Source organism: Mirounga angustirostris, unplaced genomic scaffold (assembly GCF_029215605.1).
Source record: "Mirounga angustirostris isolate CCGP_5_RB_7025 unplaced genomic scaffold, mMirAng1.0.hap1 SCAF_14, whole genome shotgun sequence".
Taxonomy (NCBI): domain Eukaryota; kingdom Metazoa; phylum Chordata; class Mammalia; order Carnivora; family Phocidae; genus Mirounga; species Mirounga angustirostris.
This window is the reverse complement of record NW_026991722.1, coordinates 91,496,537-91,523,508: the sequence shown is the minus strand read 5'-3', so window position 1 is coordinate 91,523,508 and position 26,972 is coordinate 91,496,537. Positions and strand designations below refer to the sequence as shown.

General features: G+C 46.3%; 1 pseudogene and 1 gene segment (V, D, J or C); both read right to left on the bottom strand.

Moving 5' to 3' along the window:
• Positions 1 to 6,551: 6,551 nt before the first annotated feature.
• On the bottom strand, positions 6,552 to 7,056 carry LOC123841766 (probable non-functional immunoglobulin lambda variable 5-48; annotated as a pseudogene).
• Positions 7,057 to 23,760: 16,704 nt separating this feature from the next.
• Positions 23,761 to 26,583, bottom strand: LOC123841774 (immunoglobulin lambda variable 5-37-like). The segment is given in 3 exon segments: positions 23,761 to 23,797; positions 26,110 to 26,431; positions 26,538 to 26,583. Coding segments are annotated over 3 exon segments (405 nt in total).
• Between the last annotated feature and the right edge of the window lie 389 nt (positions 26,584 to 26,972).

The window sequence follows — 26,972 nt, the reverse complement described above, 5'->3', positions numbered from 1 at the left end:
GTTTTGAAATCTGGAATTGTGAGTTCTTACAAATTTGTTCATCTTCAGGATTGTTCGGATGTTCTGAGTCCCTGTAATTGCACAGAAAATTTAAGATCCTCTTTTTGGAATGTGCAAACAAGCATTCAGGGGTTCGATAGGGATTGCATTGAATCCGTCGATTTCTAGGGAGACTATTGTCTTTTTTTTTTTTTTTTCAAGTAGGCTCCACGCCCAACATGGAGCACAAACCCACAACCCTGAAATCCAGAGTTGTGTACTTCACCTACCGAGCCATCAAGGTGCTCCATGTGTTGGCTGCTTAACAATGTATTTAGTTCTTCATTTTTTTGCTAAACTAAATACAATAAAAAAATAAAACATTAGGTACTAACCATAGGTTTATCTTCTTTTGTCTTATTACAGGAAAACTATAAAGACAACCATGGGTCCATTAGTAAACCTGGTGTATACGTTATTGAACTATGGTACTACGTTTCTAGAAATTGTGAAATGTATTCCTAAATTTGCTAATCTAAAGAATACTGGCATAACAAACAGTTCACAACCATTTAATATATAGCTTTCCCTAGAAACTAAGGTTTCTAAATTTTAAGAATGCTAATAAATGTAATTTAGACTACTAGAAATGATAAGGAAAAAAGATCTGTGTGCCAGGAAAGTAAGATATGTGTTTTGGTGAAAAAAGGTATGTGGCATGGGAACACATTTTTTGTTGAGGGAAAAGAAAAATGGTTTTGTCCTAAGACAAGGCTGGTTATTTGAAGAAAGAAAATTTAAGTCTAAATTTCAATGTATAAAAGAATGTTGTAGTACCTTTTTTGAAAAGGAAGCTGAAAAGGAATTTTATGTGTTGTCAATACTGGTTAAAATTAAGATAAATTTAAATACCAAACTATGTGGATGCAAAATTGAAATTCTGTTTTAACTTGGTTAAAAAGTAAACATTTTTCTTGAATTATTGGTCTGCTCTTACAAAAAAATGATAAACAAGTTTTTATTCATTTTTAAAAGTATGTGCCTAGAACACATGAGTTATGTATTTTGCCAAAATATTTCTATGTTTATCTGAACTTTGATGTATTAAAAATATGTTTTAATATTTTTAAAATATCCTACGTTTTGCTTACAACTCTGTAACTTTCTGTATTTACCTTTGATTTATGTTTGCATTGTGTGTCACGGGAATAACCACATTTCCTTGTCAGTTGCATCGTAATGACCTCTAACCCATCCGTAGCCATGGCCACTGTCATGTCTTGTCACGTACAGTTCCCATCTTACTCCGATGTAACTGCAAATTGTTACATCTTCAAGGATATTCATGGGCAGGACTTCAAAAAATGTAGGTCTCTGATACCTTTGAGATAGCAAAACTAAAGAAAAAATTACCAGAACTAAGAGAAAAGAAACTGGATTCAAACAGATCAGAAATTAATAACATGAAACTGAATGGACAGAGGAAGATAATTGTACTTTTTATGAACTCTTGTTTGAAACATTGTTGACTTTTAAAAATGTTTTCTTCCAGGGCACCTGGGTGGCTCAGTTGGTTAAGCGACTGCTTTCGGCTCAGGTCATGATCCTGGAGTCCCGGGATCGAGTCCCACATCGGGCTCCCTGCTCGGCAGGGAGCCTGCTTCTCCCTCTGGCCCTCCCCCCTCTCATGTGCTCTCTCTCATTCTCTCTGTCTCAAATAAGTAAATAAAATCTTTAAAAAAAAATGTTTTCTTCCTTCAGATTTAAGGAAGCTTCTCTTAAGCGAACTGATTATTAATGAATGGATGAAATATACCTTTGTGAACAAATGAAACTATTTATCTTTTCTCCATACCCGAGAAAAGCAGGGATTCTACTTCTTCCTCTCCGTGGGGATTTACTTTAAGCAACATTTCTCCTGCCTTTGTTTCCCTCATCAGCTGACTGTTCCCCAGGCAGCCTGCCCCTGGCACCCAGGAGTTTCTCCTCATAGGAGAAAACCAAACAATGCCTTCCTGCTTAGGAGAGGCTGAAGGGGCTGAATTTAAGAGAATTTGGAATATTTTGTAGCCCGTGTTCCTTGAGATTAGTTCAGACTACAGTTTAGACGAAACAAAAGAAAGAGCTGACTTGGCCAAGGAGGGGGAGCTGCACAGGGAGACCCGTTGCTGAGGGACAGCAGGTTTTTGTCTCACTTCCCCACAGGCCGGGAGCACTGTGTGAGCACTGAGACTGTTGTCCCATGCTGAGCAGTAATACTCAGCCTCGTCCTCAGCCTGGAGCCCAGTGATGGTCAGGGTGCCTGAGCTGCCAGACTTGGAGCCAGAGAATCGTTCAGGGACCCCTGAGGGTCGATTGCTATCATAATAGATGACGGTTCTGGGGGCTTTTCCTGGGAGCTGTTGGATCCAGCTCACATAATTACCAGCCCTGATGTTGGAGCTGCTTCCAGTGCAGGAGATGGTGACCGTCTGGCGCAGGGCCCGAGAAACGGAGGACGGCTGAGTCAGCACAGACTGGGCCCAGGAACCTGCAAGGGGGAAAAGCACAGAGAGGGTCATGCTGGGGTTTTGAGACAAGAGGAGGAAGCCAGGCCCATGTGTCCTCCTAGGGCCCCTTCCCCTGTCCCTGCATCCACTCACCTGTGCAGTGAGCGAGGAGGCTGAGGAGGAGAGGGGACCAGGCCATGGTGGAGGTCATCACCGATCCTGCCTTCTGTGGCCCCACAGCTGAGCAGAGCCTCCCCTCATCTCTCCCTTCCCCTCTTCATCCTCTGAGAGAGGGAGGGCCCGGCCATGCAAATGAGACACCAGTTCTCTGACCCCTCCCTGCCCCTGGGTCATGTCCCGCTGCCTGTGGCTGTCAAGGACCTGGCAGGGGAGGGGCTGTGAGGGGCCGGGGGTGGGGAGGTCCCAGCTGCGAGCACTGAGCATAGGGCACAGGCAGGGCCAGGTGTCAGGTCCCAGCTCTGATCCCCGCTGACTCCTCAGAAATGGGACTAGAGTGCCCCCTGGTGTCCAGACCCAGACACATCATTGTGTGACAAGGTGGCCAGGGCCCATCAGACCCATCTCTGCACATCCCCTTCAACTGCTTTGTCCTCTGCTCCTTGCATTAGGGCCTGACCAGGTGTTCCTATATATCACTTCCCCTTAAGTCAGGACTCTTAGATGCCCTGCTAAGAGTCTTCAGAATGAGTCTGTTCATGGCTCCCTTCTCTGTCCTGGGTCAGGACTGGGGTGGTGTCTCTAACAAACTCTTAGAGATCAGGGTCCAGAGTAGTGCTGGGTCCCCATGGATACAGGGTCGCTTCTGTGCAGGATGCTGGGACTTTCCTCGTATGTGCTTTCTCCCTGATTTCCAGAGCTCTCCTTCCTCTTTGGTCCCCACAGCACTGAGGAGACAGGGAATGATTCTGTCCAGATTGTGTCTAGAAGCCGTCCCGTGCATTCCTAGAGGGTCACACACTGATCATCTTTGTCACCTGTCACTGTTTCCCCCTGCTTCAAACAACAGTTGTCCACACACTGGGCAGGGATTCCCTCCCCAGCTCCGTCCTCCCAGCACAGACACGAGTCTGCAGGAGCCCTGCCACGTGAGTGTGTGTGGCCCTGACCTCAGAGCACAAAGGACAAACGTGCGGGAAGTTCTAAGAAGAAAAGGGTGACAGCTGTAGATGCTCTGACAGGGACCTAGTGACAGAGTTTATGTGTCAGTCACCATGGAGCCAACGTCATATTTCAGAAGAATGTGTGTTATTTTATACATAATTCCATTCAGTAAGATGCAATTAATGGAACAGGAATGCCTTCTTTTCTCAGGAGAATAGGGTTTTATATACTTTTTCCTAAATCACTTATTTGTTGGGGCGCCTGGGTGGCTCAGATGGTTAAGCGTCTGCCTTCGGCTCAGGTCATGTTCCCAGGGTCCTGGGATTGAGCCCCACATTGGGTTCCCTACTCAGTGGGAAACCTGCTTTTCCCTCTCCCACTCCCCCTGCTTGTGTTCCCTCTCTCGCTGTGTCTTTCTCTGTCAAAAAATAAAAAAAATAAAAATAAACATAGAAAAAAATTAATAAAATCACTTATTTGTACCATGTGTCTGGTCTCCCATGTAGGAAAGGTCCACGTGGTGCCGATTGGAACCCCTTGAGGGGCCTGTTCCTATGAACTCAGAACCATCCTGCTGACAAAATTGCCAAACACAGACAGAACTAATAGATTTTACTACCCAAAACCTACTGGACACAGAAGTTGCTGTCAAATATCCAGAAGCTGAGAGGGAGAAGTGGAGATAAGGGGGAGTGTGTCCCTGAGGTCACATGCCCTGTGGCCCTGGTTGGGACAGAAGACTTTCCATCAGAGTGTAGCCTGGCTGGAAGTGTCACTGGGGAATGACTAAAGAGTGACAGCCCAGTCCTGAGAACACAGGGAACATGTGTCACTTCTCCACAAGGGTTTTGAGTTCTGAGTCTGGGGTCCCAGAATCAACATACTGATCAGCCTCAGCCACTGACTGGATCCCACAGATGGTCTGGGGCTGAGCTGCCCATGGGGACAGGGACCCCCCCTGGGATTCCTGCGCTTCAGCCTCATCCCAGGACAGCGGGTGTTCAGAGCCCATCCTGGCTGCCCTGGTGACAGGATCCCAGTCACACTAGATGTCTCCAGTTTTCCTATGGAGGAGGATTCTGCCTTCTGGAAATTGTGACCCTGAGGATGGCTGGGTGAGCACAGGATGACTTGAACTTCTGGAAGGACCGAAAAGCCTGTAATATGCAGAGTCCCAGACACACTATTCCCTGAGAGGGAGGAGAGGGGTGTGTGTGTGCGTGTGTGTGTGTGTGTGTGTGTGTCCAAAACTGAGGCTACATGACCCCTGTCGCTCTTCTGACTTTGAAACCCCAGAGGGATGTTTCTCCATGGGGATTCTCTTTATATACTTTCACGGTCCTGACCCTGCATTTAGAGTTAAGGATCTCAAAGATTTTTACTGGGAAAGGACTTATTTAGGGCAGGAGGGCTCATGTGAGAGTAAACCTATTCCCAATTCACTGAATCAAGTGTCCAAGTCTTCTTGAGTGACAAGAAGTCTGTCAATTTTTTATCTCTGCAGACACAAGACCTACAACTGTGTGGTTTTCAGGTGTCTGGAAGCACAGGGTGGGGCGGGAGCATGCAGCCCCCTCCTTCTTGCCCTGACATCCCAGCCAGAACCACAGGCCCCCGTGTCCCCAGGGGTCTACCAGGGAGTGAGAACAAGATATTGCTGATGGTTTTGTGCATGTATGAACAAACACTATAGCCGTGGGCTTTCAGTAGCATAGAAAAATGGTTCTATGGTGAGTCCTCTGTCCAGCAAATTGGAGCATGAGAAAAATAATAACATATCTTAAAATATGCAGGCCATCCTTTGTCTCTGGATTCCTCTAAGACTCCCCATGGCGTCACTTAATTCTCAAGGGGTTAAAAGTCAATAGACCCATGTGCAATTACCTAAAGGTAGATAAATATATCCTTTTCAGGAAATGTAATAACTTTATTTTCATATTAAAGAGAATGACTGGGGGACGCGTGGGGGGCAATGTGGATTGAGTGTCTGACTATTGGTTTGGCTCTGCTCCTAATCTCAGGGTCCTGAGGGGCACCCAGGTGTCTCAGGCACTTAAACCTCTGCCTTCAGCTCAGGTCATGATCTCAGGGTCCTGAGCTCTAGCCCCGCATAGAATTCCACACTGAGTGCAGAGTCTGCTTAAGACTCTCTCCCTCCCTCCTCTTCTCCCTTCTGTGCTCTCTCTCTCTCTCTCAAATAAATAAAGAAACCTCTAAAATAAACAAAGAGACTGACTGGGAGTGTTGAGAACAGAAAAATGGGGCCTGGGTCTGAGAGCAGGAAGGAGAATGTGGGGGGGTACAAGCACCTATAATTTCTGGTCATTGTCCTGCCTAGAAATGGGCCCTGGAGACTGGAAACTACAGCAAGGTCATTTCCGGTTTTCTCTGAAATCCTGATGTGGAGACAGAGCTCAGACTGAAGAGCCAGAGGGAGAGACTGAAGCCTGAGGGACGCGGGAGCCGAGAGGAGAAGAGGACGAGGGTGTGGGGGGTGTTGCCAGGGAGAGCCTGGAGGATCTGGTCCGAGTTCACATGTAGTTGGCTCAGAGAGAGGAGACTGTGTCTGTGACCAGGGTTATCGTCAATGTACCAGGTATGGATACATCAGAAGTGACACAAGGTCACACTTTATGGAATAAGATGATAGAATGGATTGTGGAGGAATGTTCGCTGGGCAGTATGTTCTGTTGTAGACACAGAATTCATTCCTGTCCATCTTCTCCAGATTCAGTGGGGATGTGAGACTGGGCTTGGATATCTCATGTGTCTGTGTCTTCCTCGGATGCCCCCATTTTATATCACTTTCCGAGCATTACATGACTCTTCCTCTTTCCCTGTTGAAGGATAGGACATCGTGCAGAAGAGACCACCCCGCTATGTCTCTCCAGGTAAGTTTCTTACAAAAAGCGGCTCAGAAACAAGATCCGTGGGTCCAGAGGTTTTAGACCCACTTCCTCCTTATCTGAGACGCTGTGAGGAGCAGTAGCTGCTCCCACCGCCCTGAGCTGCAGCCCAGTGATAGTCCGCCTCGGCCTCAGCCTGCAGCCCCGAGATGCGCAGAAGCCCCGCATTGGCCAAGGCGTCTTTGGAGCCCGAGGAGGGGCTGGGGACCCCGGAGCCCTGGTGCTTATCGGAGTCTGAGGAGTAGTACACCAGACCCTGGGGAGGGCTCCCTGGCTGCTGCTGGATCCCGTAGATGTTAGAGCCACCAACACTGATGTCCCTGCTCAGGGTGCAGGTGAGCTGTCTGTTGTTCCCAAAGATGCCGAGAGGGAGGGCGACTGGGTCAGCTCGGGCTGGGACAGGGAGCCTGCAAACACACACACTCATAGCATATTGGATAGGTTCAGTGCAAATTTTCTCTAGACTCTGAAGCAGAGGGGGTGATGCAGGCTGTTCCCTGAGGCCTATCCCTACCTGTGCAGTGAAAGAACATCCCCAGGAAGACAGGAGTCCAGGCCATGGTGACACAGACCCAGGTTCCCAACTGGGCTGGGCTGCCCTACGCCTCCTTTTCTACTCCAGCCCCTGCCACATGAGGGGCTCTTTATGCAAATACGGTCAAGCCAGTGAGTCCCTGCCCCTCACTTTCCCTGATCCCTGGTGCTGAGCTCAGTTCACATCACACACTGAGGGGGATGGACGTTGGCTTCAGCCCTGGGACCAGCCCTGGGAGGAAGCACCTGCTGAGACCACACGAAGGTCCCCTCGGGACACTCTGCCAGACCAGAGGGGAAACAGGTCTGAATCCTATCAGGGAGCACAGGACTCAGACTTCAGGCCCAGACTTCTTTGACTGGTTCTCACTAATTAACTGCTTTTTTGGTACAAGGCGGTCCCACAGCGCCACCTGCTGGTCCACGGCATACATGTCACCACGCTCGAAAGCCCTGAGGATCCAGCTGGGGTCTGCATCCCACTGGGTCTGATTTCTAGATACTATGGTCCTTCAAGCCTGTTGATGATATTGTTGAGTCTCACTCTCAGAAAGAGTCCTGGTCTATGGGAATGTAAACACATACATATATTCTGTGATATTTAATTAAAGGAACATTTCTTTTGAATGGAGGCCAGCTCCCAGTAGGGGGAGCTCTCGTGCCCAACACTCCTCAACTGCAGACCCAGCAGGAGGACGGACTTTGCAGGTCTGCAAGCCTCTGGATAGTCCCTTACTCCCTCAGGAAGAGAAAGACTTCTTCCTGCCCTGGCACCAGCCCAGCCAATGAAAATTGTCACAACGCAACCAATGACGAGGCATGTAATTAGAATTCCCTTTTACTCCCTTGGACCTTTTGTCCCTCCCACACTCACCCTTTGCTCCATAAAAGAGCTTCCTTATCCTTTGTTCCCTGCACTTGCCTGTGGTTTTACCATACCTTACCTGTCCTGGATTCCAAGTTTTTGCTTTTCTTCAATAAACCCATTATCACTGGGGAGAATAAATGGCACATTTGTATTTAACGTACAGAAAACAACTGAAGTGGCCAGTGACCCCCGCAGGAGATTTTAGAAAAAGTTGAAGGACCCGTATGTGCAACACCTGATGTCCCACACCAGGGAACAGTGGATCTGGTTTTGTTTGTTTGCTTGTTTGAATGTCCTGCAAGGGTTCTTCAGGGCATCAGTATAGAACGGACATATTCCAGGATATAAAATTGCTCAGTGATATGTTCAAAAGATTACAGTTTGGTAAAATTCACTAGAAATGTAATTGTCATAACATCTGTAGATTCAGTTGATTTGGTAACATAGGAAAATTAATAAATTTTACAGACTTAACACTAGTGAATAACATGAGATTTTTCTCTAAAATTTAGGTTTATCAAAGTAAAGTGGGTGTTTTGTGCATATCTGTGTCATATATTTCTTCTTGGGATTTTCCCCCAGGCTTTAGCAATTGCAGTTAAGGAAATAAGATAATAACATCATCAATATGATCAACCTAAATATGATAAAATAATAAAATAACATAAGATCATTTTCCCACCATAAATTCTTGTTCATTATGTCCTGCTTCCTAGCAAGATCAGTATTTTAAAGATCTACTGCAGATATTTTGATGACTCTTTAGACCAGAGTAGAAACTCACTTCTCAAACTCCCCTTCATATACACTTGTATCAACTCAGCAAATGTCCCCAGACTTGTTGCTGGATCTTTTGGAAATGATCCAGGATCTTCAGTAAAGAATGCAAGCTCTTTAGTAAAGAATGCAATAAATAAACCCCTGTTGCCCTCAGGTCCTCTCTCCTCATAGCATTCACACAGAACTTTCACACAGTCAACCAATGGCTTAAATCCTTCAGTGTTCCTAACTTCTTTTGCAGATATTTTATCACATTAGCCCCACCGAGATGCCCTTTTGTGTGCTGGTCACGCCTAGCTGCACACCCACCTGCGGCCCCTGTCCTGGTCCTCAGTGCCCTGGCCTCATCACTCTTCTGTGCTTGGACCCCCCTGAGCTCCTGTCCCTCCCATGGCCACCACACCAGCTTCTCTGTCTGTTGGCAGTAGCTGGGCTTCATCCCCTGGTCCGAGTGAGGACACACATGTTGGCAGATTGGACTATCACGTAATAGCAGGACTCACATACATTATGCCTGGTAGGAACAGACACATATGTACCGTGGACGTATCTGATGTTGCACAAAATCATACAGAATGGACATTGCACCCATCCCCTACCCCAGCCATCATCAATACGAGTGAGATATTTGATTAGAACAATCCCTAAGCAGCACATAAGTAATCAGTCGTATATTGCCTCCCTTCATCTACTTCTCCCTGGCAGAACCATCTCTCCTGTGAACACGGAGCCCACACACCCGTCATTCCTGCATCATGAAGTTTTCTGCCAGGACCTTTGTGGGATTTGGGGCTGAGGAGTTGATACTGGACTTCCACGGACCACAGAGTTGATTTTGAGCTCTGTATTTAACACATTTGGACAACTGATCATCTCACAGTCCCTTAGTCAAGTGAGCTATTAGCAGGAATTCATCCAACTAAATCATATTCTTCAGTTTCTTTGAAATGTCATGTGTCTCCTCTCCTTAGCATTTACTCCACCATCTACCTGCTCCCTGTGATTTCTTTACCCAAGACTAGAGGCCATCATGTCCTTCTTCTCTGTATATACATACAATTATTCACACTTATAAAAGGAGGAAGTCAAATCTAGAGAACATTATGCGAAGTGGGATAAGCCAGGCCCTAAGGGCAAATCCTACCTGATTACCCTCACACTACTCAGAGGAGCAGAGAAGAGAAGGGTGGTTGCCAGGACTAGGGTAGGGGAAATGGCAAATATCTGTTCAGTGAGTATAAAATTTTAGTTTTGCAGGATAAATAAGCCTCAGAGAATTGTGAGACAACATAGCCTCTCTAGCTTATAATACAATATTGTGTGCTTTAAAATATGTTAAGGAAATAGATCCCATGTCATGTGGTGAGGGAGAGAGGAGCCCTAGTCTTGATGCAGGGAGTCTATTTTGGGTGCTGAGGTGAATACAATCGTTGCTTTCATAACAAATTGGATAATTGATTTGACTCTTTTCAAAAAGTGTCAAGCATATACAGAATTGTTTGGAGATAGAAAAGTTGGGGTCACTACTTGGCAAAAGAAGGTGATGGCCATCCATGAGTCCTTGTAGCCAATCAACAAAAGGGGTCATTGGGGCATCAAGAGGGAAGCAGAGTCACTGGGGGAGAACGTGTGGAGTGAGAAGACTGGGGAAGCCACATCACTGAGGGGCACGTGGAAGAGACTCAAACCTAGCTGAGAGGGTAAGAGAGCCCCACTGTTATCTGTCGCTTTAATTGTTCACCTATTTTATCACACGTGATTTCTTTCTACTTTTGCTTTGGTGTCAAGGTTGTGACAAGGCAGGAGGCTGGGTGGGAGGAATAGCACCTCCTCTATTCAAGTGAGGACGGGCAGGAGATTATTGGTGAACATGAAAGAAAGTACATTTTTCTCTTTCCCTTTCCCTGCTGATTTCTTCATTTCTTTAAATCCCTGTTCCTCCTCACTTATTACAATCATGGATCCCATTATCATCATTGTAATCCATCCTTTATAACTGCACCATGGTTAGTCCCACTCACCTCACTAACCCACCCACCCATCCAATCCGCCATGATGCTCTCTCTCCACTTGAACCTCCAGCTGAGTGTGGCTATAGGTGCACGTGGCCACGCTGACTGCTCCCCTGTGAATGCGTGAGACCCCCTCTAGGGTGTCCTAGTTCAGACACTGTGTGAGCCTTCATTTCTCACATCCTTCTCTGTAAAGCATGGGGTTATGTCCTTTCTTTTCTGCAATGTGTGGCCAAGCTTCCCTCAGTTTCCTTGAAGTTACAGAGTATCTTCCATCCAGACTCCAAACAGGAAAATAGAAGCTAGAAGATGAGCTGCATGAAATCACGTAGTACCTGTTGACATATTTGTACTTTGTTTCCTAATTGAAGATAAAAATCAGATGTTCACCATGTTTTCAAATGTGCTTTCATGGGGCACCTGGGTGGCTCAGATGCTTAAGCATCTGCCTTTGGCTCAGATCATGATCCCGGGGTCCTGGGATGGAGCCCCACATCAGCGTCCCAGCTTGGCGGAGAGTCTGCTTCTCCTTCTCCTTCTCCTTCTGCCTCTCCACCAGCTGTGCTCTCTGTCTTTCCCACTCAAGTGAATAAATGAAATCCTTAAAAAAATAAAAAAATAAATAAAAAAAAATAAAACAAATGTGCTTTCATATTCTTCAGGGAATATTATGATTTCCTATAACATACCGATTGCACACATCTCAGGATGCTTCCTCTCAGGGTAACAGCACTCCATTGCTCTTAAGGGTGAGCTTGTTTCAAGCTTATGCACTCCGTGTTTGCTGACCTAAGTCCCTTGCTCCATAGCAGATCTACCTGAATTTCCTTGACATTTGTAGACTGCTGGCTTGAAGGGGTTAACGCCTGACCACATTGGAAGCCACTGTCAAGGGTGCAAGCAAGTCTGTTCGGGGTCATGTCCACATGGGACTGACAAGACTGACAGCCTGAGCACCTGGTTCTCCTGCACAGAGTCCCCAGCCTCGCCTGCACCTCCCCCTGTAACACCCTCGGGCGGCACCTGGTCGGGGAAGGTGGTCTTTGAGGTGTTTGTTCACCATCTTCGCAGGGTGCTGGCTTCCTGAATAAAGCACCTTCTTTTGCCACCATTTGCCTCTTGATTATTGATTTCCAGTGGTGAAGAGCCCAAAGTGCGCTCAGAACCGGTCGTTTGTCCAGTAACATGAGCATTTTTATTGGTTGGTAATATTACTAGTATCATTTTCATTAATTTTAACTTACGAAAATAATTATTATTGTTATTATTACTGAAATAATGGAAACTTTTTTTTAGATATTTCTAAAGATTTTACTATTTATCTTATCATTGCAATATTTTTAAACCCAATACCCTGACCTTTCTGTAAGCAGAAAAATTAGGAATCCCTGTAAAAAGAAAAAAAAAAAAAAAGGAGAGACAACTTTCCTGACCCAAAAGCAGTCATCTTAGGCCCCCAGGTTTTTTCCATTATCTGTACCCTGCACGATCTACTTGCCCAACACCCATCTTGCCAAACCACCTAGGAAGTGTTTGAACAAAGAAATGCAACAACCACAGTACGTAAGGATTTTAAGGGACCAAAGGGAATGCAAAATCCAGCCGTCTCTACCAGACCAGGACTTAGTGTAACCACATCAGAGACAATAACTCGGTGGCAAACTCCCAGGGTTGTGTCAAAAGTGAAGACGAACCGGACGCACATTCTTGAGTTCTTTTTGCAGGATGAAACCATTCCCCACAGGGTTACTGAGGTTAAAACTGTCACCAGCAAGACCCCCAGGGAAACCCCTTCTTCTTCCCAGGAATGTTAACCTTGCATTTCAGAGGCAAACAGCACGAATGATCCCGCAGCCGAGATGGGTTTGAGCTCCTGCACCAACTCGTCCTGTGCAGAAGGACCATGGTGTGTCCTCCGGTGACTCTGCCTCTTATAATGTTAACTCTCGGCCCTGGGAGGAGCACAAGCTTCAGGAACCCACCACAGGACACAGCACAGCTGGTGTTCTCAGTCCCCCTGCACGACCCTGTGCCCACCTTTACCTGGGATGACAGGACTCCCCTTTGTGACCGGTCAGCCTAACCCTGAATAAAAGCACCCGCTCACCCCCCTCAGGGAGCCACAGCTTGGGAATTCCTCCCCTGATCCCCTTGTTTGCTGCAGAGCACGTTTCCTCTGTGTGATGTCACCTGGGGTAGCCTCTCCCTGAACCTCACCAAGCACACACCTCAGGGTAGTTCTGGGACCTCTGCACCTAATGTATTTCATGCCGTCACCGGAAAACCTGGCTCCTTCTCCCTACTGTCTTCCTGTGATTTTACCCCAGTTATCGAACGTATTTGTAAGAAATTGCAGACAAATATTAATTGATAACCGTCATAGCAATTAACGCTGTCCAATCATTTTCCCATTTATATCTAAGTTAGATGCAAGTAAAAAAGGAAATAAGGTACTTAATTTTAAAAGTATCTATATTTAACAGTGGTCTTTATTATCATTTTTTTACCTTAAACAAATTTTTCATGAAAAACTGGGTAGCTGAGGTGATATTCACCGACAAAATTTGAAAAACCCATTATGTCTCTTAAAAACACCTACACAATTAAGAAGACAGAGGAAACTATGCAAGACTCACACCCTATTAACACATAAGACAGATTATGTGCCAACTTCACACAACCTGTATGAAAGTAAATTAACAAATAAATAGAACACTAATGAGTGAATCCAGATACCCTGGCTCCCAGGCTCAGACCACAAGCCATGAGCTTCAGTGGAAAGAAAAGTCGGTTCCAGAGAAGTCTGTGGGAGACAGTAGGGGAAGCTAGCAGCGGCCTGAACCACCATCCGAGGAGAGAGTCCCTGAGTGTGATGCCACAGGACAGCCAGGGGGACACCCGAGCCCTGCCCACAGGACGGGCATCCAGGGCGAGCAGGAGGGAGTCAGGAGGACTCAGAGGCTGTGCTGTGGGCAGATGGGGTGAGACCGTGAGGAGGGGAGCCCTGGGAACACCTCAGCGATGGGGAAAGAGGGGGAAGGAGACATTTAGCGTCTCCTAGGCACAGGGGAATAGGGAAAAGGGAAAGGAAGCACAGCCGACCTCCCACCACAAGTAAAGCAAAAATGCATGAGACAAAAACTTGAAAAATGGTCTAATTAACACATCATTTTCATAACACAATAAACAACCACTGGCTAACGCTTTGAACAAAATGGGAGCACGCACAAATGTACAGATTAAAAGGTGACAAGAAGACCAATATGGAAAAATAACTTAGGCTCATTTCAACGTCCTATGCATTAAAATTAGAAGATTAGCAAGGCCTCCGCACAAGAGTGACGTGTACATATCTGAAGCGATCCGCATATTTCCCGATGGTGGAGCTGACGTCCCCACAGCAATGCACACGCTCCTCAGGCCGGTGAATGGAGCGCTGACAAGGACAAATGTTCTGAGGTTCAGTCCCTGTGAAATGGGCACAGTAGGGAACTCATTGCAGACCAGAGGGAACTGGGGGCCACAGAGGGCTGAGTGCAGGGGGACACTGGCCTGACTGCTTGTGGGAAGGAGGTTTTCTCTGCGGGTGATGGAAATGTTGTCATTTCGATCATGGGGGTGGTGGCCAAACCCCTATGCATATTAAAAGTTACTGTGTATTCAATAGCCAAACTGTGGAAAGAGCCAAGATGTCCATCGACAGATGAATGGATAAAGAAGATGTGGTATATATATACAATGGAATATTATGCAGTCATCAAAAGGAATGAGATCTTGCCATTTGCAACGACGTGGATGGAACTGGAGGGTATTATGTTGAGTGAAATAAGTCAAACAGAGAAAGACATGTATCATATGATCTCACTGATATGAGGAATTCTTAATCGCAGGAAACAAACTGAGTGTTGTTGGAGTGGGGGGTGGGGTGGAAGGGATGGGGTGACTGGGTGATAGACACTGGGGAGGGTATGTGCTCTAGTAAGCGCTGTGAATTGTGCAAGACTGTTGAATCTCAGATCTGTACCTCTGAAACAAATAATGCAATATATGTTAAGAAAACAAAAAAGAAGAAGAAGAAGGTAGCGGGAGGGGAAGAATGAAGCGGGGGAAATCGGAGGGGTGGACGAACCATGAGAGACGATGGACTCTGAAAAACAACCTGAGGGTTCTGGAGGGGAGGCGGGTGGGAGGATGGGTTAGCCTGGTGGTGGGTATTGAGGAGGGCACATTCTGCATGGAGCACTGGGTGTTATGCACGAACAATGAATCATGGAACACTTCATCTAGAACTAATGATGTAATGTATGGGGATTAACATAAGAATAAAAAAAATAAAAAATAAAAATAAAAAGTTACTGTGTATTTTTTTTTTTTAATTTACCCCAGACCCTGGGGCATGTGCAGGTGGGCTCTATCTGTCACGCAGGTGTTCTCCTGGACACCTGTGCTGGCTCAGGCCACAACATAGTCTGTGTGTCTGTCCTTCCTCCTCAAGAACAGGTCTCCCCATAGAGGACTCCATGACTGAGCCACCCAGGCGCCCCAGATAAATGATTTATTTCTGTACTCTCAAATATGTTTAATATATCCTTACGTCTATTTTAGGCCAGTACCACATTCTTGACTATTGTAGCTTTGTAAGTCAGTTTTAGAGAGTTTTGAAATCTGGAATTGTGAGTTCTTACAAATTGGTTCATCTTCAGGATTGTTCAGATGTTCTGAGTCCCTGTAATTGCACAGAAAATTTAAGATCCTCTTTTCAGAGTGTGCAAACAGGCATTCAGGGGTTCGATAGGGATTGCATTGAATCTGTCCATTGCTAGGTAAAGTATTGCCTTTTTTTTTTTTTCAGGTAGGCTCCACGCCCAACATGGAGCACAAACTCACAGCCCTGAAATCCAGAGTTGTGTGCTTCACCTACTGAGCCATCAAGGTGCTCCACGTATTGGCTTCTTAACAATTTACTTCGTTCTTCATTTTTTGCCAAACTAAATACAATAATATAATAAAACATTAAGTACTCACCATAGGTTTATCTTCTTTTGTCTTATTACAGGAAAACTATAAAGATAACCACGGGTCCATTAGTAAACCTGGTGTGTACATTATTGAACTATGGTACTATGTTTCTAGAAATTGTGAAATGTATTCCTAAATTTGCTAATCTAAAGTCTACTGGCATAACAAATAGTTCACAATCATTTACTATAGAGCTTTCCCTAGAAACTAAGGTTTCTAAGAGTTAAGAATTCTAATATATATATAACAGACTACTAGAAATGATAAAGAAAAAAGATCTGTGTGCCAGGAAAGTAAGGTATGTGTTTTTGGTGAAAAAAAGGTATTTGGAATGGGAACACATTTTTTGTTGAGGGAAAAGAAAAATGATTTTTGTCCTAAGATAAAGCTGGTTATTTGAAGAAAGAAAACTTAAGTCTAAATTTCAATGTATCAAAGAAAGTTGTAGTTGGTTTTTGGAAAGGAACCTGGAAAGGAATTTTACGTGTTGTCAATACTGGTTAAAATTAAGATATATTTAAATATCAAACTATGCAGATGGAAAATTAAAATTCTGTTTTAACTTGGTTAAAAAGTAAACATTTTTCTTGAATTACTGGTCCGCTCTTACAAAAAAAAAAATGGTAAACAAGTTTTTATTCATTTTTAAAATTATGTGCCTAGAAAACATGCATTCTGTATTTTGCCAAAATATTTCTTATGTTTATCTGGACTTTGATGCATTAAAAAGATATTTTAATATTTTAAAAAATCCTACATGTGCTTACAACTATGTAACTTTCCGTATTTGTGTTTGATAGATGTTTGTGTTCCGTGTCATGGGAATAACACATTTCCTTGTCAATTGCATCGTAATGACCTCTAACCCATCCATAGCCATGGCCCCTGTCATTTCTTGTCATGTACGGTTCCCATCTTACTCTGATTCTACTGCAAATGTGTTACATCTTCAAGGATATTCATGGACAGGACTTCAAAAAATGTAGGTATCTGATACCTTTGAGATAGCAAAACTAAAGTAAAAATTACCAGAACTAATAGAAAAACTGGATTCAAACAGATCAAAAATTAATAACATGAAACTGAATGGACAGAGGAAGATAATTGTAGTTTTTATGAACTCTTGTTTGAAACATGGTTGACTTTTTTGTTTTATATTTTTTAATTATTATGTTATGTTAATCACCATACATTACATCATTAGTTTTTGATGTAGTGTTCCATGATTCATTGTTTGCATATAACACCCAGTGTTCCAAGCAGAACGTGCCCTCTTTAATACCCATCACCAGGCCAACACATCCTCCCACCCCCCTCCCCTCTAGAACCTTCAGTTTGTTTCTCAGAGTCCATCGTCTTTCATGGTTCATCTCCCCCTCCGATTTACCCCCCTTCATTCTTCCCCTCCTGCTATCTTCTTCTCCTTCTCCTTCTCCTTCTCCTTCTCCTCCTCCTCCTCCTCCTCCTCCTCCTCCTCCTCCTCCTCCTCCTCCTCCTCCTCCTCCTCCTCCTCCTCCTCCTTCTCCTTCTCCTTCTCCTTCTCCTTCTCCTTCTCCTTCTCCTTCTCCTTCTCCTTCTCCTTCTCCTTCTCCTTCTCCTTCTCCTTCTCCTTCTCCTTCTCCTTCTCCTTCTCCTTCTCCTTCTCCTTCTCCTTCTCCTTCTCCTTCTCCTTCTCCTTCTCCTTCTCCTTCTCCTTCTCCTTCTCCTTCTCCTTCTCCTTCTCCTTCTCCTTCTCCTTCTCCTTCTCCTTCTCCTTCTCCTTCTCCTTCTCCTTCCTTTCTTCTTCTACATATAATGTATTATTTGTTTCAGAGGTAGAGGTCTGTGATTCAACAGTCTTGCACAATTCACAGTGCTCACCATAGCACTACCCTCCCCAATGTCTATCACCGAGCCACCCCATCTCTCCCAAACCCCCCACTCCAGCAACCCTCAGTTGGTTTCCTGAGAGTCAGAATTCCTCCTATCAGTGAGGTCATATGAAACATGTCTTTCTCTGATTGACTTATTTCACTCAGCATAACACTCTCCAGTCCCATCCACGTTGTTGCAAATGGCAAGATTTCATTCTTTTTGATGGCTGCATAATATTCCACTGTATATACATACCACCTCTTCTTTTTTTATTTAAGATTTTATTTATTATTTTAGAGAGAGAGAGAGAGTGAGAGAGCACGAGAGGGGGGAGGGTCAGAGGGAGAAGCAGATTCCCTGCTGAGCAGGGAGCCCAATGTGATCCCCGGACTCCAGGATCATGACCTGAGCTGAAGGCCATCACTTAACCAACTGAGCCACCCAGGCGCTCATACCACATCTTCTTTATCCATTCATCCATTCATCTGTCGATGGACATCTTGGCTCTTTCCACACTTTGGCTATTGTGGACATTGCTGCAATAAACATCAGGGTGCACGTACCCCTTCGGATCCCTACATTTGTATCTTCTAAGTAAATACCCAACAGTGCAATTGCTGGATTGTATGGTAGCTCTATTTTAAACTTTTTGAGGAACCTCCGTACTGTTTTCCAGAGTGGCTGCACTAGATTGCATTCCCACCAACAGTGTAGGAGGGTTCCCCTTTCTCCGCATCCCGGCCAACATCTGTCGTTTCCTGACTTGTTAATTTTAGCCATTCTGAGTGGTGTGAGGTGATATCTCATTGAGGTTTTGATTTGGATTTCCCTGATGCCAAGCGATGTTGAGCACTTTTTCATGTGTCTTTGGCCATTTGGATGTCTTCTTTGGAAAAATGTCTGTTCATGTCTTCTGCCCATTTCTTGATTGGATCATTTGTTTTTTTGGTGTTGAGTTTAAGAAGTTCTTTATAGATTTTGGATACTAGCCCTTTATCTGACATGTCATTTGCAAATATCTTCTCCCATTCTGTGTTTTGGTTTTGTTGACTGTTTCTTTTGCTGTGCAAAAGCTTTTTATCTTGATGAGGTCCCAATAGTTCATTTCTGCCCTTGCTTCCCTTGCCTTTGGCAATGTACCTAGGAAGAAGTTGCTGCAGCAGAGGTCGAAGAGGTTGCTGCCTGTGTTCTCCTTTAGGATTTTGATGGACTCCTGTCTCACATTGAGGTCTTTCAACCGTTTTGAGTCTATTTTTGTGTGTGGTGTAAGGAAATGGTCCACTTTCATTCTTCTGCATGTGGCTGTCCAATTTTCCCAACACCATTTGTTGAAGAGACTGTCCTTGTTCCATTGGACATTCTTTCCTGCTTTGTCGAAGATTAGTTGACCATAGAATTGAGGGTCCATTTCTGGGCTCTCTATTCTGTTCCATTGATCTATGCGTCTGTTTTTGTGCCAGTACCATACTGTCTTGATGATGACAGCTTTGTAATAGAGCTGGAAGTCCGGAATTGTGATGCCGCCAGCTTTGCTTTTCTTTTTCAACATTCCTCTGGCTATGCGGGGTCTTTTCTGGTTCCATAAAAATTTTAGGATTATTTGTTCCATTTCTTTGAAAGAAGTGGATGGTATTTTGATGGGGATTGCATTGAATGTGTAGATTGTTGTAGGTAGCATTGACATGGTCACAAGAACAAATGTTCTTGCAATCCATGAGCATGGAACGTTTTTCCATTTCTTTGTGTCTTCCTCAATTTCTTTCATGAGTATTTTATAGTTTTCTGGGAGTATAGATCCCTTGCCTCTTTGGATAGATTTATTCCTAGGTATCTTATGGTTTTGGGTGCAATTGTAAATGGGATCAACTCCTTAATTTCCCTTTCTTCTGTCTTGTTTTTGGTGTATAGGAATGCCATTGATTTGTGTTCATTGATTTTATATCCTGCCACTTGACTGAATTCCTGTATGAGTTTTAGCAGTTTTGGGGTGCAGTCTTTGGGTTTTCCACATAAAGTATCATATCATCTGCAAACAGTGAGGATTTGACTTCTTCTTAGCTGATTTGGATGCCTTTGATTTCTTTTTGTTGTCTGATTCCTGTGGCTAGGACTTCTAGTACTATGTTGAATAGCCGTGGTGATAGTGGACATCCCTGCCGCGTTCCTGACCTTAGGGGGAAAGCTCGCAGTTTTTCCCCATTGAGAATGATATTCGCTGTAGGTTTTTCATAGATGGCTTTTATGATATTGAGGTTTGTACCCTCTATCCCTATACTCTGAAGAGGTTTGATCAAGAAAGGATGCTGTACTTTGTTAAATGCTTTTTCCACATCTATTGAGAGGATCATAGGATTCTTGTTCTTTCTTTTATTAATGAATTGTATCACATTGACTGATTTGCGGATGTTGAACCAACCTTGTAGCCCAGGGATAAATCCCACTTGGTTGTGATGAATAATCCTTTTAATGTACTGTTGGATCCTATTGGTTAGTATTTTGGTGAGCATCTCTCACCTTCTTGCTAATGCTCTTTCTCCTCTTTGATCCTCAGACCCCTACCCCTCTCTTTCACTCATATAAGTGTCATGTTGCCTGACTGTCTTTGGAATTCTCCATGTCTGTGTGGATTCACTTTATGTAGGCTATTAAATTTGATTTTCTCCTGTTAATCTGCCAAATGTCAATTTGTTTCCGATTCAGCCAGAGGGACCTTGAAGAGCAGAGGAAATACGTCCTCCCCAACAACAGGCACTGATGAAGTTTCCTCAATGGTCAGACAAAAGTAAACAGAGATGTGCATCTGTAGACGTCCTGATGAATTGTCCCCTGGTTCGGCGGTAGATTCTATCACCCGGAAACATGAGGTGTAAGTCATCCTGCGTGAGAGATAGGTCCTCACACTGTCCCAGCTGGTGGAACCCACTCTACACACTGTGCCCAAGCCTACGTCTCCTTCTTCTCCATCCCACTCCCATCCTCAATCCCTGCCTCCTCCACATCCTGAAGACTCTTACTTTCGTCCCCTATCAACCCCTTGCCCAGAACTCCTAGTCTGTCTGGACAGAGTCCACGGCCCCTGCCATGTCCCTCCTACGTGCTCCATCATTGTCTGTGCAGAACGGGGATGTCATGATGATACAACAGATTTTTGGGTTCCCTGTGCACCCCTCTAATGCTCCCGCTCCAACCCACCAACCTCACCGTCCTCATGCTCCTGGGACACAGCTTCTCTTTACAACATGTTTAGCTTCTGTGTCCTCTCTCTTTGCCCATGCACTATCAGCCCCCTGAGCATGGGGAACCTTCCTGTCATGTCCACATGGGTCCAACATCCCTAGACTTACATGTGGCATATGCTAGGTATTCAGGAGGTGGTGTGAATGCACACTCACTGGACAGTGCTCTATCCTCAGTCAGACACAGCTCGACTCCCTGTCTCTGGTTCTATCCTGACTTGTCACAGTGATATGGGATTGTGGAACCCAAAGGTCAAGAGAGAATGCTTGAGACATTGAATGTTGCAAAAAAAAAAAAAAAAAAAGATGATGTTGCTATAGCCCGGAGACAGGACACATGGGTAGAAATCTCACTGGGATTGTGAGGAGTGACTGATTTTATACTTTTTAATTAGTGGAGGTGAGGGATAGTCTAAGTCTCTAAGGAATTTGGAAGCAAGGGTTTCAGGAATCGAGGGGCTAGCTGCTCTGAAGACGAGGTTACTTCAGTCTTTAATCAAACACACACATGAAGGAGCTAAGGCAGCCATGAGGTCCTTGAGGAAGGTCACACTCCGCAGGGGTCAGGTATCTACCAGGGGCTGCAGCTGTAGCAGATTTACTTTAAGGGACATTTCTCCTGCCTTTGTCTCCCTCATCAGCAGACTCTGTTATCAGGGGAGTCTGTCCTTGGCACTCAGGAATTTCACTCAATATGGGAAAACCGTACAGTGTGTTCCTGCCAAGGACAGGCTTGAGGGGCTGAATTTAACAGAACTTGGATGATTTTATAGGCAGAGCTCCTTGATATTGGTCTCAGACTACAGTTTAGACCAAACAAAGGGAGGAGCTGACTTGGCCAAGGAGGGGGAGCTGCACCGGGAGACTGGTTGCTGAGGGACAGCAGGTTTTTGTCTCACTTCCCCACAGGCCGGGAGCACTGTGTGAGCACTGAGACTGTTGTCCCATGCTGAGCAGTAATACTCAGCCTCGTCCTCAGCCTGGAGCCCAGTGATGGTCAGGGTGCCTGAACTGCCAGACCTGGAGCCAGAGAATCGATCCGGGACCCCTGAGGGTCGGTTGCTATTATAATAGATGACGGTTCTGGGGGCTTTTCCTGGGAGCTGTTGGATCCAGCTCACACCATAACTCCCGATGTTGGAGCTGCTTCCAGTGCAGGAGATGGTGACCCTCTGGCCCAGAGCCCCAGACACGGAGGGTGGCTGACTCAGCACAGACTGGGCCCAGGACCCTGCAAGGAGGAGAGACACAGACAGGGTGATGCTGGGTTCTTCAGACAAGAGGAGGAAGCAGGGCCCCACATGTCCCCCCAGGGCCCCTTCCCCTGTCCCTGCATCCATTCACCTGTGCAGTGAGCGAGGAGGATGAGGACGAGAGGGGACCAGGACATGGTGGAGGTCATCACCGATCCTGCCTTCTGTGGCCCCACAGCTGAGCAGAGCCTCCCTTAATCTCTCCCTTAGCCTATTCATCCTTTGAGAGAGGGAGGGCCCGAGTATGCAAATGAGACCCCAGTTCTCTGACCCCTCCCTGGTTCTGGGTCATGTCCCTCTGCCTGTGGATGTCAATGACATGGGCAGGGGAGGGGTGTGTCGGGCCAGGGGGTGGGGAGGTCCCAGCTCTGAGTGCTGAGCAGAGGGCACAGGCGGGGCAAGGTTTCAGGTCCCAGCTCTGAGATCCCCTGACTCCTCAGAAATGGGACTAGAGTGACCCCTGGTGTCCAGAACCAGACACACCATTGTGTGACATGGTGACCAGGGCCCATCAGACCCATCTCTGCAACCCCCGCCCCCCACAACTGCTTTGTCCACTGCTCCTTGCATTAGGACCTGAACGGGTGTTCCTATATATCACTTCCCTTAAGTCAGGACTCACTATATGCCCTGTTAAGAGTCTTCAGAATGAATCTGTACATGGCTCCCTTCTCTGTTTCTGGGTCAGAACTAGGGTGGTGTCTCTACACAAACTCCTCTTAGACATGAGTGTCCAGTCCAGAGTAGTAACAGGTCCCCATGGACACAGGGTCGCTTCTGTGCAGGATGCTGGGACTTTCCTCGTATGTGCTTTCTCCCTGATTTCCAAAGCTCTCCTTCCTCTGAGGTCCCAACAGCACTGAGGAGAAAGGGAATGCTTCTGTACAGATTGTGTCTAGAAGCCGTCCCGTGCATTCCTAGAGGGTTACACACTGATCATCTTTGTCACCTGTCACTGTTTCCCCCTGCTTCAAACAACAGTTGTCCACACACTGGGCAGGGATTCCCTCCCCGGCTCTGTCCTCCCAGCACAAACACGAGTCTGCAGGAGACCTGCCACGTGATTGTGTGTGGCCCTGACCTCAGAGCACAAAGGACAAACGTGCTGGAAGTTCTAAGAAGAAAAGGGTGACAGCTGTAGATGCTCTGACAGGGACCTAGTGACAGAGTTTATGTGTCAGTCACCACGGAGCCAACGTCATATTTAAGAAGAATGTGTGTTATTTTATACATAATTCCATTCAGTAAGATGCAATTAATGGAACAGGAATGCCTTCTTTTCTCAGGAGAATAGGGTTTTATATACTTTTTCTAAAATCACTTATTTGTTGGGGCGCCTGGGTGGCTCAGATGGTTAAGCGTCTGCCTTCGGCTCAGGTCATGTTCCCAGGGTCCTGGGATCGAGCTCCACATCGGGTTCCCTGCTCAGTGGGAAACCTGCTTCTCCCCCTCCCACTCCTCCTGCTTGTGTTCCCTCTCTCGCTGTGTCTTTCTCTGTCAAAAAATTAAAAAAATGTTTAAAGAAATAAAAATAGAAAAAAATTAATAAAATCACTTATTTGTACCATGTGTCTGGTCTCCCATGTAGGAAAGGGCCACGTGGTGCCCAGTGAAACCCCTTGAGGTGACTGTTCCTATGAACTCAGAACCATCCTGCTGACAAAATTGCCAAACACAGACAAAACTAATGGATTTTACTACCCAAAGCCTACTGGACACAGAAGTTGCTGTCAAATATCCAGAAGCTGAGGGGGGGAGAAGTGGAGATAAGGGGAAGTGTGTTCCTGAGGTGACATGCCCTGTGGCCCTGGTTGGGACAGAAGACGTTCCATCAGAGTGCAGCCTGGCTGGAAGTGTCACTGGGGAATGACTAAAGAGTGACAACCCAGTCCTGAGAACACAGGGAACATGTGTCACTTGTCCACAAGGGTTTTGAGTTCTGAGGCTGGGGTCCCAGAATCAATATACTGATCAGCCTCAGCCACTGACTGGATCCCACAGATGGTCTGGGGCTGAGCTGCCCACGGGGACAGGGACTCCCCCCTGGGATTCCTGCGCTTCAGCCTCATCCCAGGACAGCGGGTGTTCAGAACCCATCCTGGCTGCCCTGGTGACAGGATCCCAGTCACACTAGATGTCTCCAGTTTTCCTATGGAAGAGGATTCTGCCTTCTGGAAATTGTGACCCTGAGGATGGCTGGGTGAGCACAGGTTGACTCGAACTTCTGGAAGGACAGAGAAGCCTGGAATATGCAGAGTTCCAGACACACTATTCCCTGAGAGGGAGGAGAGGGGTGTGTGTGGTGTGTGTGTGTGTGTCCAAAAGTGAGGCTACCTGACCCCTGTTGCTCTTCTGACTTTGAAACCTCAGAGGGAGGTTTCTCCATGGGGATTCTCTTTATATACTTTCAGGGTCCTGACCCTGCATTTAGAGTTAAGGATCTCAAAGATTTTTACTGGGAAAGGACTTATTTAGGGCAGGAGGGCTCATGTGAGAGTACCTATTCACCATTCACTGAATCAAGTGTCCAGGTCTTTTTGAGTGACAAGAAGTCTGTCAATTTTTTATCTCTGCAGACACAAGACCTACAACTGTGTGGTTTTCAGGTGTCTGGAAGCACAGGGTGGGGCGGGAGCATGCAGCCCCCTCCTTCTTGCCCTGACATCCCAGCCAGAACCACAGGCCCCGTGTCCCCAGGGGTCTACCAGGGAGTGAGAACAAGATATTGCTGATGGTTTTGTGCATGTGTGAATAAACACTATAGCCCTGGGCTTTCAGTAGCATAGAAAAATGGTTCTATGGTGAGTCCTCTGTCCAGCGAATTGGAGCATAAGAAAAATAATAACATATCTTAACATATGCAGGCCATCCTTTGTCTCTGGATTCCTCTAAGACTCCCCATGGCATCAGTTCATTCTGAAGGGGGTAAAAGTCAATAGACCCATGTGCAATTACCTAAAGGTAGATAAATACATCCTTTTCAGGAAATGTAATAACTTTATTTTCCTATTAAAGAGAATGACTGGGGGAGGCGTGGAGGGCAATGTGGATTGAGTGTCTGACTATTGGTTTGGCTGTGCTCCTAATCTCAGGGTCCTGAGGGGCACCCGGGTGTCTCAGGCATTTAAACCTGTCTTCGGCTCAGGTCATGATCTCAGGGTCCTGAACTCTAGCCCCGCATAGAGTTCCATACTTAGCGCAGAGTCTGCTGAAAACTCTCTCCCTCCCTCCTCTTCTCCCTTCTGTGCCCTCTCTCTCTCCCTCATAAATAAAGAAACCTCTAAAATAAACAAAGAGACTGACTGGGAGTGTTGAGAACAGAAAAATGGGGCCTGGGTCTGAGAGCAGGAAGGAGAATGTGGGGGGTTGCAAGCACCTATAATTTCTGGTCATTGTCCTGCCCAGAAATGGGCCCTGGAGACTGGAAACTACACCAAGGTCATTTCCGGTTTTCTCTGAAATCCTGATGTGGAGACAGAGCTCAGACTGATGAGCCAGAGGGAGAGACTGAAGCCTGAGGGACGCGGGAGCTGGGAGGAGAAGAGGAGGAGGGTGTGGGGCGTGTTATCAGGGAGAGTGTGGAGGATCTGGTCCAAGTTCTCATGTAGCTCGTTCAGAGAGAGGAGACTGTGTCTGTGACCAGGGTCATTGTCAATGTATCAGTTGTAGATACATCAGTCGTGACACAAGGTCACACTTTATGGAATAAGATGATAGAACGGATTATGGAGGAATGTTCGCTGAGCAGTATGTTCAGCTGTAGACACAGAATTCATTGCTGTCTATCTTCTCCAGATTGAGTGGGGATGTGAGGCTGGGCTCGGATATCTCATGTGTCTGTGTCTTCCTCGGAAGCCCCCATTTTCTGTCACTTTCCGTGCATTACATGACTCTTCCTCTTTCCCTGTTGAACGATAGGATATCGTGCAGAGGAGACCACCCCGCTATGTCTCTCCAGGCAAGTTTCTTACTTAAAAGAGGCTCAGAAAAAAGATCCATGTGTCCAGAGGTTTTAAACCCACTTCCTCGTTGTCTGAGACTCTGTGAGGAGTGATACCTGCTCCCACCGCCATGAGCTGCAGCCCAGTGATAGTCCGCCTCGGCCTCAGCCTGCAGCCCCGAGATGCGCAGAAGCCCTGCATTGGCCGAGGCGTCTTTGGAGCCCGAGAAGCGGCTGGGGACCCCAGAGCCCTGGTGCTTATCGGAGTCTGAGGAGTAGTACAGGAGACCCTGGGGAGGGCTCCCTGGCTGCTGCAGGATCCTGTAGATGTTAGAGCCACCAACACTGATGTCCCTGCTCAGGTGCAGGTGAGTCTGTCTGTCGTTCCCAGATGCACAGAAGGAGGGCGGCTGGGTCAGCTCGGGCTGGGACAGGGAGCCTGCAAACACACACACTCATAGCATATTGGATAGGTTCAATGTAAATTTTCTCTAGACTCTGAAGCAGAGGGGTGATGCAGACTATTGCCTGAGGCCTGTCCCTACCTCTGCAGTGAAAGAGCATCCCCAGGAAGACAGGAGTGCAGGCCATGATGACACAGACCCAGGTTCCCAACTGGGCTGGGCTGCCCTACGCCTCCTTTTCTACTCCAGCCTCTGCCACATGAGGGGCTCTATATGCAAATACGGTCCAGCCAGTGAGTCCCTGCCCCTCACTTTCCTGAGCCTGGTGTTGGAGCTCAGGTCACATCACACCCTGAGGAGGATGGAGGTTGGCTTCAGCCCTGGGGCAGTGCTGGGAGGAAGCAGCTGCTGAGACCACACACAGGTCCCCTCGGGACACTCTGCCAGACCAGAGGGGAAACAGGTGCTGAATCCTATCAGGGAGCACAGGACTCAGACTTCAGGCCCAGACTTCTTTGAATGGTTCTCACTAATGAGCTGCTTATTTGGTACAAGGCAGTCCCACAGCGCCACCTG